The sequence below is a fragment of the Somniosus microcephalus genome, unplaced genomic scaffold, assembly GCF_052327205.1.
Source record: "Somniosus microcephalus isolate GS21.2 unplaced genomic scaffold, FLI_Smic_1.0 unresolved_chr1, whole genome shotgun sequence".
Taxonomy (NCBI): Eukaryota; Metazoa; Chordata; class Chondrichthyes; order Squaliformes; family Somniosidae; genus Somniosus; species Somniosus microcephalus.
Genome location: NW_028225179.1, coordinates 165,071,665 through 165,092,061, shown reverse-complemented (window position 1 = coordinate 165,092,061; position 20,397 = coordinate 165,071,665). Strand labels below are relative to the sequence as shown.

The window sequence follows — 20,397 nt, the reverse complement described above, 5'->3', positions numbered from 1 at the left end:
TCTCATCTGCAATCTCAGTTGCATTCACGGGAAAGTCTTTGTCAACTGCACCTAGCGTGAAAATCTCACCTTCACTTCCAACACGAGTCTTCATGTGGCAACCTGGACAAGGCATCTACGATTGTGTTTTGCTTTGAAGTGCGATATTCAATTGTGTAGTCATATTGTGACAACAACACGGCCCAATGTTGCATTCTTGATGCGGCCATTGCAGGGATGGCAGATTTGGGCCCCAATATTGCTAGGAGCGGTTTGTGATCAGTTATCAGGGTAAACCTTTTGCCGATCAGGAACTGTTGGAATTTCTTGATTCCAAAGACTATGGCGAGTGCTTCCTTTTCAATTTTCACGTAGTTTCTTTTGCTTTTTGTGAGGGTTCACGATGCAAATGCAATTGGTATCTCTTGGCCGTCATCCATTACATGGCTTATGTCAGCTCCCACACCGTAACTAGAAGCATCACACGCTAACTTCAGCTCATGCTCTCTGTCGTAGTGCACAAGTAGGCCATCAGAATGTTGTTTATAGACTACAGCTCAGCATTCAACACTATCGTCCCCAACAAGCTGGCCACCAAACTCCAAACTCTTGGCCTGAACACTTCCCTCTGCAACTGGACCCTGGACTTCCTAACAAACAGACCCCAGTCTGTCAAATTAGGCAACCACACCTCCCCCCCCTGACCCTGAACACGGGGGCCCCACAAGGATGTGTGCTGAGCCCCCTCCTCTACTCCCTCTTCACCCACGACTGTGTGGCTGTTAATGGTTCCAACACCATCATCAAGTTTGCAGATGACACCACGGTAGTAGGCCAGATCACCAACAACGATGAGTCAGCCTATAGGGAGGAGGTCCAGCATCTCGTGAAGTGGTGCGCCGACAACAACCTGGCCCTTAACACCAAGAAAACAAAGGAAATAATCGTGGACTTCAGGAAGTCCAAAGGCGGAAGTCACACCCCCATCCACATCAATGGGGCGGAGGTGGAAAGGGTGGCCAGCTTTAAGTTCCTCGGAGTCCACATCACGGAAGACCTCTCCTGGTCCCTCAACACCTCCTCTCTGGTGAAGAAGGCCCAGCAGCGCCTATATTTCTTGAGGAGGCTGAAGGGATGTAATCTGTCACCCCCGATCCTCTCTAACTTCTACCGCTGCACTATAGAGAGCATCCTGACAAACTGTATCACAGTATGGTATGGCAGCTGTAGCTACTATGACCGGAAAGCCCTGCAGCGGGTAGTCAAAACTGCCCAACGCATTACCGGCACCCGGCTACTGACCATAGAGCACATATACCAGAAACACTGCCTACGGAGGGCACGGTCCATCATCAAAGACCCTACCCACCCCAGCCACAGTCTGTTCACCCTCCTGCCATCTGGAAGACGCTACAGATGCATTCGCACCCGTACGACCAGATTTAGGAACAGCTTCTTTCCCAGGGCTGTCATCCTACTGAACTCCACAAATAAACACTAAAGCCTGCACATCTGCCAATGCACTTTATTATGGTTATATTTATGCTAATATATATGTACAAATGTATGTTGAAATGTTTAAGTGTCCTAATCCAAATTGTACACTCTCGGGAGCCGCAAGCCTACATTTCGTTGTACTGCACTTGTGCACTAACAATGACAATAAAAGTTGATTTGATTTGATTTGATTTGAGAGAATTCTCTTACAAGCGTCGTAAGATTCTTGTTGCGTTTTTGTCCACTTCCACTGGACTTGCTTCTTGAGGAGCTCGTGCAATGGAGTTAACATGGTCGCTAACTCCGGTAAGAAACGTGTGTAGTACTGGACCATTCCAAGGAAACATCTTAACTCAGACGTGCTGTGGCTTTGGCGCATTGATGATGGCATCAACCTTTTCATAGATAGAAGATAGGAGCAAGATTAGGCCATTCGGCCCCTCGAGCCTGCTCCGCCATTCAATGCGATCATGGCTGATCATCCAAATTCAGTACCCTGTCCCTGCCTTCTCCCCATATCCCTTGATCCCTTTAGCCTTAAGAAATATATCCAACTCCTTCTTGAATATATTTAATGAATTGGCCTCCACTGCCTTCTGTGGTAGAGAATTCCACAGGTTCACCACTCTCTGGGTGAAGAAATTCCTCCTCATCTCTGTCCTAAATGGCTTACCCCTTATCCTTAGACTGTGACCCCTGGTTCTGGACTCCCCGACCATCCGGAACATCCTTCCTGCATCTAGTCTGTCCACTCCTGTCAGAATTTTGTAAGTTTCAATGAGATCCCCTCTCATTCTTCTAACCTCTAGCAAGTATAAGCCCAATCGACCCAATCTCTCCTCATACGTCATTCCTGCCATCCCAGGTATTAGCCTGGTGAATCTTTGCTGAACTCCCTCCATGGCAAGAACGTCCTTCCTCAGATAAGGGGACCAAAACTGCACACAATACTCAAGATGTGGTCTCACCAAGGCCCTGTACAACTGCAGCAAGACATCCTTGTTCCTGTACTCAAACCCTCTCGCTACGAAGGTCAACATAGCATTTGCCTTCTTAACCGCCTGCTGCACCTGCATGCTTACCTTCAGCGACTGGTGCACAAGGACACCCAGGTCTCGTTGCACTTCCCCTTCTCCCAATCTATTGCCATTCAGATAATAATCTGCCTTCCTGTTTTTGACACCAAAGTGGATAACCTCGCATTTATCCACGTTATATTGCATCTGCCATGCTTCTGCCCAATCACCCAACCTGTCCAAATCATCCTGGAGTTTCTCGGCATCCTCCTCACAGCACACACGCCCACCCAGCTTTGTGTCATCTGCAAACTTGGAGATATTACATCTAGTTCCCTTGTCTAGATCATTAATATATATTGTGAATAGCTGGGGTCCAAGGACCGATCCCTGCGGTACCCCACTAATCACTGCCTGCCACTCGGAAAAAGACCCATTTATTCCAACCCCTTAACTGGTTGCAAGCCATTTGCATCAACTTTCAGACCAAGGTACACAACCTCGGGCTGCACAAAAGCACATTTGCTCCTTTTCAATTTGACATGGTGACAATTCAAGCTTTGAAGCACTAAATTTAACACTTCTCGATTTTCTTCCTCGCCATTTGTTGCGATCAGCACATCATCTTGATTGCATAAGCAATTTGGAATTCCTTGCAAAATCTTATCCATCGTAGCTTGGAAGATTTTGGGGGAGGACTTTACACCATATGGCAGCTTGGTGTAGGAGTACAGTCCCTTGTGTGTGTTGATAGTGAGATACTGTTGACTCTCTTTGTCAACATTCAGCTGAGCGTGAGCATATGACAGGTCAACCTTGGAGAAAATGTTTGACCCCGAGAGTGCTGCACACACATCTTGTGATGTAGGTAACGGGTACTGCTCATCGTCAACTGCTTGGTTGATAGTAACTTTGTAGTCACCGCACAAGCGGACAGTTTTGTCTGCTTTGGGCACTACCACAATCAGGGTAGCCCATTCACTTTTGTCAGTTTTTACTAGCACTCCGTTCTCTCTCAGTTTCACTAGCTCTTCCTCCACCTGACTTTTCAATGCATAGGGGACTGGCCTTGCCTTACAATAGACAGGCTTCGCATTGGACTTGATGCAGATATGTGCGTCATACCCAGTGATGCCTTCATAACTGTCTGAGAACATGCTTTTATACTTGTTCAGCATTGTGTCAAGTCGCTTCTTTGAAGCATCTACACCGAAGATGTTTTTCCCGTCTAGTTTTAACTTTCTCAACCAGTCTTTGCCCATGAGGGTTGGCCTGTTGTTGTAACTCGCTATAATAATAGGCAGCTTTACTGACTGGCCATTGTGCTGAACTGTACATTCCATTTGTCCACATGTCTCTAGGATTTCTCTGGAGTAGGTTTTTAACTCTACGGTACTCTTTGTAAGTGGTACTTGATTAAACTTACTCTCACAGGTGTCCTTACTCATGATAGACCTTAAACTGTGTCGATACACATATTGCTCATTGATCAAAAGTTTTGTACGGAAGTCTTTCTCACGACTGATGGTGTTGCCGCTAGTGGCATAGATACTGTAGATGCCCAGTTCTTCAACATCAGGTGTGTTCACTTCAATATTGTGAACTCCTCCCTTTTGTTGTGACTGCTTTGCATTGCCACTAGAATAGTTCTTACTTCCTGCTTTAGATCTAGCTCTGCAAGCTGTTGAAATATGGCCTGCTTCTGACAGTGAAATCACTGTATTGGCAGGTCTGTGGTGAGTGATTTCCATTGCAGTGATAACAATTCACTGAAATGCTCTCACCGACATGCTTTTGACTCGGTCTGACAACTTTAGGTTTGGCGGTGGCTTTGTGACTGTAGACCTCAGCTGCACTAGTCACTTGAGTTGGACAGAGCCCCCTAGCATTCTTAGATGCCACCTCCACAGATAGAGCAATTTTACACGTAATGTCAAACATTAGGTTCGGAGTGTTCAGTAACTTGGACTGTGCGAGTTCATCCGCTAGTCCACATACAAACTTATCTCGCAACACACGATCCAAAAATATGCCGAAGTTACAATGCAAAGTCAGGTTATTAAGAGCTACAATGTACTCACTGATGGTTTCACTTTGTTTTTGGTTTCTGGTACCAAACTTATAGCTCTCTGCTATTTCTAATGGCTTTGGGCCTAAATGGTCCTCGAGTTTCTCAACAAAGTCTTCAAATGACGCATCCTTCGCTTTCCCCGGTGCGAGTAGGTTTGTCAACGTTCCGTAGACATCTGGCCCAATCTCCGTTAGAAAAATTGCTTTTTTACATTCACGAATTACTTCCTTTTGAGCTTGAACATTCTCATCTGTACCTTCAGTCTCAATAATGTCTTAAACAACATCTCTATCCACTCAATGTAAGAACTGAATGGTTCGCGAGCTCAGTCATACATGCCGAGGCTTCTGATGTATCCTGTAGGCGCAGCCATGATTGTCCCGATCCCGTTGAACAGTGACTCAGCACACTCCCTGTGAGAATCTACGCCGCTGTTGCTGTGTATACATACACGTGAAGGTGAAGCACAGACAATTCTGCATCAGCATTAACAGCAAAACATCGCAAAAAATTCAATTTAGGTGTCACAAATTCACCTTCAACTTTTCCACTCGAAGGTTGAACACTGTGCCCTTCCATGATCCCTAAGAATGGTTTTGGGAGCCCATTCTTGTCACCAAAAACGTAATATATGTGGGTAGAACAAATGAAGGACAGAGAGACGAGTTGCTAGCCAATGTGCTTGCTTTGCTAGGTCAGAGCGAAATGAGCATGCTCATACCAAACCATGTGATGATACATTACACTTATGAGGGTAAAATTGGTAACAATTATCAAATGACTGACACTTAACTCATCTATCTATAACATATTAAAGCTCTTCCAGCATCATGCACTTTCTGTCTACAAAACTTTACTTCCTGTCACATTTTTGTGTCAGTGTAAGTATGTGTGTCTGTTTGTGTCTGTTTGTATGTCTGTATGTAAGTGTATTTGTGTGTTTGTGTAAGTGTATGTCTGTATGTAAGTGTAGTTGTGTGTCTGTATGTAAGTGTAGTTGTGTGTTTGTGTGTCTGTATGTAAGTGTAGTTGTGTGTTTGTGTGTCTGTATGTAAGTGTAGTTGTGTGTTTGTGTGTCTGTATGTAAGTGTAGTTGTGTGTTTGTGTGTCTGTATGTGAGTGTAGTTGTGTGTTTGTGTGTCTGTATGTAAGTGTAGTTGTGTGTTTGTGTAAGTGTGTGTCTGTATGTAAGTGTAGTTGTGTGTTTGTGTAAGTGTGTGTCTGTAAGTGTAGTTGTGTGTTTGTGTGTCTCTATGTAAGTGTATTTGTGTGTTTGTGTGTCTCTATGTAAGTGTATTTGTGTGTTTGTGTAAGTGTGTGTCTGTATGTAAGTGTAGTTGTGTGTTTGTGTAAGTGTGCGTCTGTATGTAAGTGTATTTGTGTGTTTGTGTAAGTGTGCGTCTGTATGTAAGTGTATTTGTGTGTTTGTGTGTGTGTCTGTATGTAAGTGTAGTTGTGTGTTTGTGTAAGTGTGTGTCTGTATGTAAGTGTAGTTGTGTGTTTGTGTAAGTGTGCGTCTGTATGTAAGTGTATTTGTGTGTTTGTGTAAGTGTGCGTCTGTATGTAAGTGTATTTGTGTGTTTGTGTAAGTGTGTGTCTGTATGTAAGTGTATTTGTGTGTTTGTGTAAGTGTGCGTCTGTATGTAAGTGTAGTTGTGTGTTTGTGTAAGTGTGTGTCTGTATGTAAGTGTAGTTGTGTGTTTGTGTAAGTGTGCGTCTGTATGTAAGTGTAGTTGTGTGTTTGTGTAAGTGTGTGTCTGTATGTAAGTGTATTTGTGTGTTTGTGTAAGTGTGTGTCTGTATGTAAGTGTAGTTGTGTGTTTGTGTAAGTGTGCGTCTGTATGTAAGTGTAGTTGTGTGTTTGTGTAAGTGTGTGTCTGTATGTAAGTGTATTTGTGTGCTTGTGTAAGTGTGTGTCTGTATGTAAGTGTAGTTGTGTGTTTGTGTAAGTGTGTGTCTGTATGTAAGTGTATTTGTGTGTTTGTGTAAGTGTGTGTCTGTATGTAAGTGTAGTTGTGTGTTTGTGTAAGTGTGTGTCTGTATGTAAGTGTAGTTGTGTGTTTGTGTAAGTGTGTGTCTGTATGTAAGTGTAGTTGTGTGTTTGTGTAAGTGTGTGTCTGTATGTAAGTGTAGTTGTGTGTTTGTGTAAGTGTGCGTCTGTATGTAAGTGTAGTTGTGTGTTTGTGTAAGTGTGCGTCTGTATGTAAGTGTATTTGTGTGTTTGTGTAAGTGTGTGTCTGTATGTAAGTGTAGTTGTGTGTTTGTGTAAGTGTGTGTCTGTATGTAAGTGTAGTGTGTTTGTGTAAGTGTGCGTCTGTATGTAAGTGTAGTTGTGTGTTTGTGTAAGTGTGCGTCTGTATGTAAGTGTATTTGTGTGTTTGTGTAAGTGTGTGTCTGTATGTAAGTGTAGTTGTGTGTTTGTGTAAGTGTGTGTCTGTATGTAAGTGTAGTTGTGTGTTTGTGTAAGTGTGTGTCTGTATGTAAGTGTATTTGTGTGTGTGTGTAAGTGTGTGTCTGTATGTAAGTGTATTTGTGTGTTTGTGTAAGTGTGTGTCTGTATGTAAGTGTATTTGTGTGTTTGTGTAAGTGTGTGTCTGTATGTAAGTGTAGTTGTGTGTTTGTGTAAGTGTGTGTCTGTATGTAAGTGTATTTGTGTGTTTGTGTAAGTGTGTCTCTGTATGTAAGTGTATTTGTGTGTGTGTGTGTGTGTATGTAAGTGTATTTGTGTGTGTGCGTGTGTGTGTCTGTGTGTTTGTATGTCTGTGAGAATTTCTATGTCTGTGTGAGAATTTGTATCAATTAATGGAAGTTTTCAGCTTGTAATTTAAAGTGTATGGAAGATATAAAATTACAGACAAGAAATGACCAGCTGGTCCATTGAGTCTGTCCCAAACAGTCATGTCACTACTAAGCTCCTGGTGTACCCCAGCACTCGGAGTCTCCTGGGAGACATCAAAAAACAGATTTTAAAATAGGCCAATTCAGGGGTAATAAAATCTGGGAAGTCTCTCTCCGATCCCCTATGTCGATCAAATTGAGTTCTGGGGATGACAGTGTCTGTGTGGAACACCCCGCCTACACAGGGTCTCATCCAGCTCCTATTTTGAACAGTTGCTGCAAATCTGCATGAGCCGGTTACTCATAACCCCTCGTCATAAAGACAAATCTCCAACATCTATCCTAGCCCTGTGCTTGCACAGCTTATACTCATGACCGCTCGTTTTCCCCAGCCTATCTAGTTCAGAGAGAGAGACAGATACAGATACAGAGAGAGACAGAGAGACAGAGAGACAGCGAGGGAGAGACAGAGAGAGAGACAGAGAGAGACAGAGAGACAGACAGAGAGAGAGAATGACAGAGAGAGAGAGACAGAGCGAGAGGGAGAGACAGAGAGCGAGACAGAGAGAGAGACACAGAGAGAGAATGACAGAGAGAGAGAGAGAGAGAGACAGAGAGAGACAGAAAGAGAGAGACAGAGGGACAGGGACAGAGACACAGAGTGAGAGAGAATGACAGAGAGAGAGGCAGAGAGAGCATGTGATAGAGAGAGCGTGTGAGAGAGCGAGAGAGTGTGAGAGAGAGAGCAAGTGAGAGAGTGTGAGAGAGACAGAGAGACAGACAGAGAGAAAGAGAGACAGAGTGAGACAGAGAGAGAGAGAGACAGAGAGCGTGTGTGAGAGGGAGAGAGAGTGTGAGAGAGAGCGAGAGAGTGTGAGAGAGAGTGTGTGAGAGAGAGAGAGAGAGACAGGAGAGATCTAGACAGACCAACAGAGATATATCTGTCTATACACTGTATGTCTAGATCTGCGTTTACGTGTTCAATCATACATGTTTTTCTGTGCTTTGGCAACATAAGATGTACCTTGTCATGCCAATAAAGCAATTTGAATTGAATTGAATTGAAAATTGAGAGACAGAGAGGGAGATAAAAAGAGACAGAGGAGATAGAGGCAGAATGATGGTGACAGACAGTGGAGGGACAGAGAGAGACAGAGGAGGGACAGAGAGAGACAGAGGAGGGACGGAGAGAAAGGCAGAGAAAGATAGACAGAGAGAGACAGACAGACAGAGATATAGAAAGACAGAAATAGACAGAGAGACAGAGATATAGATAGACAGAGAGAGACAGACAGACAGAGATATAGAAAGACAGAAATAGACAGAGAGACAGAGATATAGATAGACAGAGAGAGACAGACAGATAGAGATATAGAAAGACAGAAATAGACAGAGAGACAGAGATATAGAAAGACAGAAATAGACAGAGAGACAGAGATATAGATAGACAGAGAGAGACAGACAGATAGAGATATAGAAAGACAGAAATAGACAGAGAGACAGAGATGGAGGCACAGAGTGAGAGTGATCGAGACAGACAGAAGGAGAGAGCGACAGAGAGAAAGTCAGAGAGACAGAGAAAGGGATGGACAGACAGACAGAGGGAGAGATAAAGGTAGACAGACAGAGAGACAGCGACAGACAGAGGAGGAACAGAGAGAGAAATAGAGAAAGACAGATAGAGACATAGAAAGATAGAGAGAAAGACAGGCAGAGAGAGACTGACATAGACAGATAGAGGCAGAGAGACAGAGAAAGAGACAGACAGAGCGATAGACAGGTAGAGACAGGGAAAGAGAAGTAGAGAGAGAGAGAGAGATGGATACAAAAGACACAGAACTCTTGTGGGTGTGGAATGATGCTAATGTTTCTGAAGATAAATGAAGTTGAAATCCCATACATGAGGATATAATAAGCAAATTTCATCAACAGAAAACACCAGCTTTTGGGACAAAGCTGAACTTTGCGAAATTAGTGAATTTAAAAGGTTTCTGATCCACCAGGGTGACAAGACTGAATGACTTGGCTCGGTAGCAGGCACAACTGGATGGAAAATTGAACTACATGTGAAGTGTTGCTGATCCAGTTTGTCATTCTGTTACAGGGAACACAGGTTGCAGCTCTACTTTGGTCGGTGCTGCGGGATAAAACTCAGTGGAAGAAGCCGGATGAGTTCGACCCGTCTAACTTTCTGAACTCTGAAGGGAGATTTGTTAAGAAAGAGGCCTTCCTGCCGTTCGGTGCAGGTACTAAACAGCCCTGGAAATGTGTTATTGTGTTCTTACTGTAGAGAGATATCGTTGATTAGACAGACCAACACTTCTGTAGTGTTACTTGTAGTGGCCGTGGGTTAGAGTCTTCTCCTCCAACCATGCCTGGTGATGGGACATTGGAACAGAGTCAATCCTCCACAATTACCTGAGCTGAGGAGATCTGTGATACTCAATGGCATTACCATCGCTGAATCCCCCACTATCAACATCCTGGGGGTTACCATTGATCAGAAACTGAACTGGACCAGCCATATAAATACTGTGGCTACAAGAGCAGGCCAGAGGCTGGGAATTCTGCGGCGAGTGTCTCACCTCCTGACTCCCCAAAGCCTTTCCACCATCTACAAGGCACAAGTCAGGAGTGTGATGGAATACTCTCCACTTGCCTGGATGAGTGCAGCTCCAACAACACTCAAGAAGCTCGACACCAGCCAAGACAAAGCAACCCGCTTGATTGGCACCCCCATCCACCACCTTCAACATTCACTCCCTCCACCACCGGCGCACTGTGGCTGCAGTGTGTACCATCTACAAGATGCACTGCAGCAACTCGCCAAAGCTCCTTCAACAGCACCTTCCAAACCCGCGACCTCTACCACTTAGAAGGACAAGGGCAGCAGACGCATGGGAACATCACCACCTACAAGTTCCCCTCCAAGCCACACACCATCCTGACTTGGACCTGTATCGCCGTTCCTTCACTGTCGCTGGGCCAAAATCCTGGAACTCCCTTCCTAACAGCATTGTGGGTGTACCTACACCATATGGACTGCAGCGGTTCAAGAAGGCGGCTCACCACCATCTTCTCAAGGGCAATTAGGGATGGGCACTAAATGCAGGCCTAGCCAGCCAGCGACGCCCACATCCCATCAATGAATTTTTAAAAAATACTCCAGGTCACTGTTTGTTATTGACCAACCAATCTCAGTCGGTACAGGTCATTCTGTAACTGGCAGCTGAGATATGTCCCACTCGTGGGGAAAGAGTCGGGCAGTGGGATTAATTGGATACCTCTTTCAAAGAGGCAGCGCAGGCACAATGGGCCAACTTTTAACATTTTATTTATTAATTCACGAGATATGGGTGTCACTGTCAAGGCCTGCATTTATTGCCCCTCTCTAATTGCCCTTAAGAAGGTGGTAGTGGTGAGCCGCCTTCTCTTTGAACCGCTACATAGAAACATAGAAACATAGAAGGTAGGAGCAGGGGTAGGCCATTCGGCCCCTCGAGCCTGCTCCGCCATTCAATGTGATCATGGCTGATCATCCAAAATCAGTACCCTGTCCCTGCTTTCTCCCCATACCCCTTGATCCCTTTAGCCTTAAGAAATATATCCAACTCCTTCTTGAATATATTTAATGTATTGGCCTCTACTGCCTTCTGTGGTAGAGAATTCCACACGTTCACCACTCTCTGGGTGAAGAAATTCCTCCTCATTTCTGTCCTAAATGGCTTACCCCTTATCCTTAGACTGTGACCCCTGGTTCTGGACTCCCCGACCATCGGGAACATCCTTCCTGCATCTAGTCTGTCCAGTCCAGTCAGAATTTTATAAGTTTCAATGAGATCCCCTCTCATTCTTCTAAACTCCAGCGAGTACAAGCCCAGTCGACCCAATCTCTCCTCATACGTCATTCCTGCCATCCCAGGTATCAGCCTGGTGAATCTTCACTGAACTCCTTCCATGGCAAGAACATCCTTCCTCAGATAAGGTGACCAAAACTGCACACAATACTCAAGATGTGGTCTCACCAAGGCCCTGTACAACTGCAACAAGACATCCTTGTTCCTGTACTCAAACCCTCTCGCTACGAAGGCCAACATACCATTTGCCTTCTTAACCGCTTGCTGCACCTGCATGCTTACCTTCAGCGACTGGTGCACAAGGACATCCAGGTCTCGTTGCACTTCCCCTTCTCCCAATGTATTGCCATTCAGATAATGTCCGTTTGATAAAGGTACTCCGACAGTGCTGTTTGGTAGGGAATTCCAGGATTTTGCCCCAGCGACGATGAAGGAATGCCGAAATATTTCCAATCAGCATGGTGTGTGACTTGGAGGGGAATTTGGAGGTGGTGGTGTTCCCATGCACCTGGAGGTCGCGGGTTTAGGAGGTGTTGTTGAAGAAGCCTTGGTGATGGAGAGGACATGGAGTTGGTAACTCAGAATCAAATAGGATGCCAAGCTGATGAAGAATCTGGTTCAGCCTCAGACAGTGGCTAGGGAGAGGGATGGAGTCGGTGACTAGGGAATGGAGTTTGCGGCATGGACCGAAGACAATGGCTTCGGTCTTCCCAATGATTAACTGGAGCAAATTTCTGCTCGATTCAGTACTGGATGTCGGACAAGCAGCGTGACAACAACAGATGCAGTGGAAGGGTCAAGATAGGTGGTGGTGAGGTAGAGCTGGGTGTTGTCATACATGTGGAACCTGACGTGCTTTTGGATGATGTCCCCGAGGAGCAGCATATAGATGAGAAATAGGAGGGGCCAAGCATAGATCTTAGGGGGACTCCAGAGGTAATAGAGGTAACACAAGATCTCTGAGAAACAGAATAATGGGTTTCAATGTGTTTCAGACACTCAGCGAAGCCACAAAGAATCCTGCTTCATACTCCAGGCACCCTGAATTCTGTCCTCAATTCACAGCTTTCTAAAACTTCTCCCATTACCACCTCCTTTTGCCTCGCACCTTCATCCTGTTTGTCTCTTAATCTCTCCTGCCTTCTGCCCTGCAGCGGGTAGTCAAAACTGCCCAACGCATTACCGGCACCCGGCTACCGACCATAGAGCACATATACCAGAAACGCTGTCTACGGAGGTCACGGTCCATCATCAAAGACCCTACCCACCCCAGCCACAGTCTGTTCGCCCTCCTGCCATCTGGGAGACGCTACAGATGCATTCGCACCCGTACGACCAGATTTAGGAACAGCTTCTTTCCCAGGGCTGTCATCCTACTGAACTCCACAAATAAACTCTAAAGCCTGCACATCTGCCAATGCACTTTATTATGGTTATGTTTATGTTAATATATTACAAGCCAAATGTATGTTGAATGTTTAAATGTCTTAATCTAAATGTACACTCTCGGGAGCCGCAAGCCTACATTTCGTTGTACTGCACTTGTGCACGAACAATGACAATAAAGTTGATTATGATTATGATCACAGACCTTCCCTTTTGTTCTTTCCTCCCCTCCCCCCTTTCCCTGCCTCTACACTTGCTAAAAAACCTGTTCCATCGCCAACTTTTTCCAGTTCTGACAAAGGGTCATCGACCTGAAACGTTAACTCTGTTTCTCTCTCCACAGATGCTGCCTGACCTGCTGAGTATTTCCAGCATTTTCTCTTTTTAATTTTGTTTTGTAATACTGAACATTTACGCCATCACTTAAAAGCTTTGTTTTTTTTTTTATTTCCCAGGTCGTAGGGTTTGTGCTGGGGAGAATCTGGCCAAGATGGAGCTCTTCGTGTTTTTTACAGTTTTACTGCAGAAGTTTAAGTTCCAGGCACCAGCCAATGTGACTGATCCGGACATCACGCCTGTCACTGGAAGATTATTGATGCCCAAACCCTATAAGCTGTGTGCTGTACCCCGGGGATAGGAAGCCTGGTGGAACAATCCCGATATTTTGCTGCTCGGGGCCAGACCCACTGAAGACACTTGCTTTGATATATCAGCTCATTTAGTGCGAAGAGAAGTAGCTGCTTGTAAACGCTTCAGTCATTTGCAAAAATAAATGTTGAGGAAATGCCCATCTCATGTCCCTCCTGATACTGTGAATCCTGATCTCGTGCCAGTCAGGGAGATTCACATTGAACTAACGTGCAGCAGTCATGCTGTGCATTTAAATAAATGGGAAAATACCTTGGTTAGATCAGCTGAGCAAGGAATTCCAACTGAACGTGTGTTACTGTAATTGTACATTGCGATTTTCGCTCAGAAGAGGGAAGAATTGCTCTAGTCACATTATAAATGTAGCAAGGGGATTTCCCCGAGTCAATGACTGCAGCCAAATTGTAAACGTGTTCTTACTTCCGCATTCACTAGAAATGTCGAACTAATTAACCAATTTACAAAATTTCTCCTTGGGAACAGGAGTAGGCCATTTAACCACTCGTGTCTGTCTCAGCATGAACTGGGGGGAGAGAGTGTCAGCATGAACTGGGGGGGAGAGAGTGTCAGCATGAACTGGGGGAGAGAGTGTCAGCATGAACTGGGGGGGAGTGTCAGCATGAACTGGGGGGGAGAGAGTGTCAGCATGAACTGGGGTAGAGAGTGTCAGCATGAACTGGGGGGGAGAGAGTGTCAGCATGAACTGGGGGGGAGAGAGTGTCAGCATGAACTGGGGGGGAGAGAGTGTCAGCATGAACTGGGGGGGAGAGAGTGTCAGCATGAACTGGGGGAGAGAGTGTCAGCATGAACTGGGGGGGAGAGAGTGTCAGCATGAACTGGGGGGGAGAGAGTGTCAGCATGAACTGGGGGGGAGAGAGTGTCAGCATGAACTGGGGGAGAGTGTCAGCATGAACTGGGGGGGAGAGAGTGTCAGCATGAACTGGGGTAGAGAGTGTCAGCATGAACTGGGGGGGAGAGAGTGTCAGCATGAACTGGGGGGGAGTGTCAGCATGAACTGGGGGGGAGTGTCAGCATGAACTGGGGGGGAGTGTCAGCATGAACTGGGGGGGAGAGAGTGTCAGCATGAACTGGGGGGGAGTGTCAGCATGAACTGGGGGGGAGTGTCAGCATGAACTGGGGGGGAGAGAGTGTCAGCATGAACTGGGGGAGAGAGTGTCAGCATGAACTGGGGGGGAGTGTCAGCATGAACTGGGGGAGAGTGTCAGCATGAACTGGGGTAGAGAGTGTCAGCATGAACTGGGGTAGAGAGTGTCAGCATGAGCTGGGGGAGAGAGTGTCAGCATGAACTGGGGGGGAGAGAGTGTCAGCATGAACTGGGGTAGAGAGTGTCAGCATGAACTGGGGTAGAGAGTGTCAGCATGAACTGGGGGAGAGAGTGTCAGCATGAACTGGGGGGGAGTGTCAGCATGAACTGGGGGAGAGAGTGTCAGCATGAACTGGGGGAGAGAGTGTCAGCATGAACTGGGGGGGGAGTGTCAGCATGAACTGGGGGGGGAGTGTCAGCATGAACTGGGGGAGAGAGTGTCAGCATGAACTGGGGGAGTGTCAGCATGAACTGGGGGAGAGTGTCAGCATGAACTGGGGGAGAGAGTGTCAGCATGAACTGGGGGAGAGAGTGTCAGCATGAACTGGGGGGAGAGTCAGCATGAACTGGGGGGGAGAGTGCCAGCATGAACTGGGGGAGAGAGTGTCAGCATGAACTGGGGGGGAGAGTGTCAGCATGAACTGGGGGAGAGAGTGTCAGCATGAACTGGGGGAGAGAGTGTCAGCATGAACTGGGGGGGGAGTGTCAGCATGAACTGGGGGGAGAGTCAGCATGAACTGGGGGGAGAGTGTCAGCATGAACTGGGGGGAGAGTCAGCATGAACTGGGGGGAGAGTGTCAGCATGAACTGGGGGAGAGAGTGTCAGCATGAACTGGGGGAGAGAGTGTCAGCATGAACTTGGGGAGAGAGTGTCAGCATGAACTGGGGGGAGAGTCAGCATGAACTGGGGGGAGAGTGTCAGCATGAACTGGGGGGAGAGTGTCAGCATGAACTGGGGGGAGAGTCAGCATGAACTGGGGGAGAGAGTGTCAGCATGAATTGGGGGGGGAGTGTCAGCATGAACTGGGGGAGAGTCAGCATGAACTGGGGGAGAGAGTGTCAGCATGAATTGTGGGGGAGAGTGTCAGCATGAACTTGGGGAGAGAGTGTCAGCATGAATTGGGGGGGAGTGTCAGCATGAACTGGGGGAGAGTGTCAGCATGAACTGGGGGAGAGAGTGTCAGCATGAACTGGGGGGAGAGTGTCAGCATGAACTGGGGGGGAGTGTCAGCATGAACTGGGGGGAGAGTGTCAGCATGAACTGGGGGAGAGTGTCAGCATGAACTGGGGGGAGAGTGTCAGCATGAACTGGGGGAGAGTGTGTCAGCATGAATTGGGGGGGAGTGTCAGCATGAACTGGGGGGGAGTGTCAGCATGTACTGGGGGGGAGAGTGTCAGCATGAACTGGGGGGGAGAGTGCCAGCATGAACTGGGGGTGGGGAAGCTGATGGTCTTCATGATGGAGCCGATATGAGGTGGAATCTCAGATAAGGGAACCCTCACAACGCTGCTATCTAGAAATTTTACGCTCTGCTTTTCTCTCTGTGCTGTTTTAAGTAATCCAGTTAATGAGTTTGCATAACTGTCCAGCAGCTCTGTTTAAAAGTATTTTTCAACTAGTTTAATTAAACTAGTTAGCCACTCTTAGACTCTCATGTAGATAGAAATTTGACACAAAGCCTGTGCTATGTTGGTTCTGAAATCAAGCTGTTCTGTTTTTGATAATCATGTTACAAATATATTATTATTGCCTCTGAAGAACTAGTGAGATAAAGTAGTAAAACTATGTCAGTCCTCGATAGATCTGAGGTGAGGTATGAGTTTAATAATACCTGATCAAGTGTGAGACTGTTATATAGGCCTGTCCATGACGAAAGATCATTGAACTACGGAACTTTACTCCGACTGCAGACACCAGCATCCTTTAATTAGATCGGCTTTATGTGAGCTAAGTAGCTCACTCAGGATATGTGCAAACACCAGCTTGTTAATCCGGGTGTGGAAACAAGATTGTTTTCGGTTGAAGGGCAGCTGAACTGTAGCCGATTGGTGATAGCAGAGGAACGCAGGAATGGCTCCTGGTTTATCCTTGAGAAAGAGATAACCGGTAATGAAATTGGCAAGTGTTGAGTATTAAATGGCCTGAGCTGGGCACTGTGTATTAGAACAGGGTCTAGGGAAGAGGAAGACCCTACGCATCACATGTTCTCCAGGTCAGGTTATCTCGACCTTGACCTGTTCCAAATAAATTCTGTTGAATTAAACTTCGCTGTGAGTGTGTTTATTTCTGGAGTCTGATTAACAGACTTCTTAAACAAGGACTAGGACAATGAAACAGTCAAATATTAGGGCTCACATCAAGCCTCCAGATACAAGCATCAACCCTGATCCATTTCTCCCACAGGTTTTTAATTAAACACTCATCTGTCTGCTCCACTTTATTTATATTTTACCGGATACACACAGTAATAAATCATTAACTCCTTTCAGACACAAGGGTGGAAAAATTCAGTACCTGAGCGCCTCCTGGTAGTGCCAGCAATTGGTGCTAATGGGGCGCTAGAGCATTATTGCTGGGGCGAGGTGAATCCAACACCACGCACCAATTCCCGCCCCCCCCCCAGCAGTGCCACCACTAACAGTTATCACTGGGAGCCTCAACGCCAGGTGGATCATGATGTCAGTGAGTGTGCAACGCTCGCTGACCACCCGAAATGTAAAATTGATTGTCGCCACCAACCTTAGCGCCTGGAGGAAACAGTGACAGGGAGAGCTGGCATGAAGCAGCAGGAAGCTGGCTCCAGGGATGTTATTTAAAGGGATCGTCAGTAATGAGTTGCTGTGTGATGAGTAGGTTAGTGGAGTTTCAGTGCTTTCTTGTCAGTTTCACATAGTGCAACAGTCTCATTCTGTAATTTCAACGTTATTTAGTATCAGGAGTGTTGTGGCAACTAAAATGTAGCTACATTTATTCTTATAAAAGTCAAACTGCTACACTTGGTTACGTTAATGGGCGCTGTACTGACAGTTGACCTCGCCCTACATGATGTATGGCCGAGGGAGCAGAGCCATCAAAAAAGACTGGAACATGTGGCCAGAGGGAGGAGGAGGGCCATCAGGGCTCTCAACAGGAGGCTTTAACTTCTGAGGGTATTCGAAGAGCACTTCTCCTACCTCCAATTAAGCAAGGAGCAGTGTATTAGAAGGCTTTGCTTCACCAAGGAGGTGGTCACAGAACACTGCCGCCTCCTGCAACCAGAGCTCCGGCCTCAGATCAGGGTGACCACGGCTCTCTCACTGGTAGTCAAGGTCACCGTTGTCCTCAATTTCTTCGCCATCAGATCCTTCCATTCTGCAACAGGAGACATAGCTAACATCTCGCAGTTCGCCATCCATCACTGCATCGGGTAGGTCACAGAGGCTCTCTACAGTAGGAGAAGGGACTACATTTCCTTCCCCATCACCAGAGAGAAGCAAGACTAGCATGCATGTGGCTTTGCCAGGATAGCGCAATTCCTCATGGTGCAGCGCACCACTGACTGCACCCACATGGCTTTGCGGGCACCGCATAACAATCCTGAAATCTTCCGTAACCGCAAAGGCTACCACTCACTTAATGTGCAGTTGGTGTGCGACCACAGACAGTTAATCCTCAATGTCAATGCCCGCTATCCTGGCAGCAGCCACGATGCCTCGTCCTGTGCCAGACTGATGTGCCAGCACTCTTCCAGCCACCACGTCAAGCTCACGGCTGGCTGGAGACAAGGGCTATCTACTCTCCACCTGGCTCATGACTCCCCTTTCCTGCCCAGCACTCATATAATGAGAGCCATGCTGCCACCTTGAGCAGTATGTTACTGAACCAACCAGGGGGCAGGCAATCTTAGATCTGGTCCTGTGTAATGAGACAGGATTAATAAAAAGTGTCCTGGTAAAGGATCCCCTTGGAATGAGTGACCATAACATGGTTGAATTCCAAATTCAGTTGGAGGGTGAGAGAGTTGGATCTCAAACCAGCGTACTAAGCTTAAATAAAGGAGACTATGAAGGTATGAGAGCAGACTTGACTAAAATGGACTGGGAAAATAGATTAAAGTGTAAGATGGTACATGAACAGCGGTGTACATTCAAGGAGATATTTCACAACTTTCAAGAAAAATATATTCCACTGAGGAAAAAGGGGCATAAAAGAAAAGACAGCCATCCGTGGCTAAGTAAAGTAATAAAGGATAGTATCCGACTGAAAACAAGGGCATATAAAGTAGACAAATCTAGTGGGAGGATAGAAGATTGGGAAGCATTTAAAAGCCAGCAAAGAATAACTAAAAGATTAATTAAGAAAGGGAAGATAGATTATGAAAGTAAACTAGCAAAAAATATAAAAACAGATCGCAAGAGTTTCTACAGTTATATAAAAAGAAAAAGGGTGGCTAAAGTGAATGTTGGTCCCTTAGAGGACGAGACCGGGAAATTAGTGGTGGGGAACATGGAGATGGCAAAAACGCTGAACAAATATTTTGTATCAGTCTTTACAGTAGAGGACACTAAAAATATCCCAACACTGGACAAACAGGGGGCTATAGGGGGGGAGGAGTTAAACACGATTAAAATCACTAAGGAGGTGGTACTCGGTAAGATAATGGGACTAAAAGCGGATAAATCCCCTGGACCTGATGGCTTACATCCTAAGGTCTTGAGAGAAGTAGCGGTAGGGATTGTGGATGCATTAGTGGTAATTTTCCAAAACTCCCTGGATTCAGGAAAGGTCCCAGCAGATTGGAAAACTGCTAATGTAACGCCCTTATTTAAAAAGGGAAGTAGACAAAAGGCTGGAAACTATAGACCAGTTAGCCTAACATCTGTGGTTGGTAAAATGTTGGAGTCCATTATTAAGGAAGCAGTAACAGGACATTTGGATAAACATAATTTAATCGGACGGAGTCAACATGGTTTTATGAAGGGGAAGTCATGTTTGACAAATTTGCTTGAATTCTTTGAGGACGTAACAAACAGGGTGGATAAAGGGGAACCAGTGGAGGTGGTGTATTTGGACTTCCAAAAGGCATTTGACAAGGTGCCACACAAAAGGTTACTGCACAAGATAAAAAATCACGGGATTGGGGGTAATATACTGGCAAGGGTGGAAGATTGGCTATCTAACAGAAAACAGAGAGTTGGGATAAATGGTTCATTCTTGGGTTGGCAATCAGTGACTAGTGGTGTTCCGCAGGGGTCGGTGCTGGGACCCCAACTCTTTACAATCTATATTAACGATTTGGAGGAAGGGACCGAGTGCAACGTATCTAAGTTTGCTGACGATACAAAGATGGAAGGGAAAGCAGTGAGTGAGGAGGACATAAAAAACCTGCAAAAGGACATAGGCAGGCTAAGTGAGTGGGCAGAAATTTGGCAGATGGAATATAATGTTGGAAAGTGTGAGGTTATGCACTTTGGCAGAAAAAAAATCAAAGAGCAAGTTATTATCTAAATGGAGAGAAACTGCAAAGTGCTACAGGACAAAGGGATCTGGGGGTCCTGGTGCATGAAGCACAGAAGGTTAGTATGCAGGTACAGCAGGTGATCAGGAAGGCCAATGGAATCTTGGCTTTTATTGCAAGGGGGATGGAGTATAAAAACAGGGAAGTCTTGCTGCAGTTATACAGGGTACTGGTGAGGCCACATCTGGAATACTGCGTACAGTTTTGGTTTCCATATTTAAGAAAAGATATACTTGCTCTCGAGGCAGTTCAGAGAAGGTTCACTCGGTTGATTCCGGAGATGAGGGGGTTGACTTATGAGGAAAGGTTGAGTAGGTTGGGCCTCTACTCATTGGAATTCAGAAGAATGAGAGGCGATCTTATCGAAACATATAAGATTGTGAGGGGGCTTGATCGGGTGGATGCGGGGAGGATGTTTCCACTGATGGGTGAAACTAGAACTAGGGGGCATAATCTAAGAATAAGGGGCTGCCCTTTCAAAACTGAGATGAGGAGAAACTTC

The 20,397-nt window shown here is 46.0% G+C and overlaps 1 protein-coding gene across 1 annotated transcript in view; it reads left to right on the top strand.

Annotated features, from left to right (window-relative positions):
- The window catches only part of LOC147096472 (cytochrome P450 2K4-like), a 127,199-nt gene extending 113,310 nt beyond the window's left edge, over positions 1-13,889 (top strand). Inside the window, exons 8-9 of the mRNA XM_085975265.1 lie at positions 9,506-9,647; positions 13,100-13,889. Of these exons, the coding sequence (XP_085831391.1) occupies positions 9,506-9,647; positions 13,100-13,281 (324 nt within the window). The 3' untranslated portion in view covers positions 13,282-13,889. The remainder of the gene's footprint in view (positions 1-9,505; positions 9,648-13,099) is intronic.
- The last annotated feature ends 6,508 nt before the right edge of the window (positions 13,890-20,397 follow it).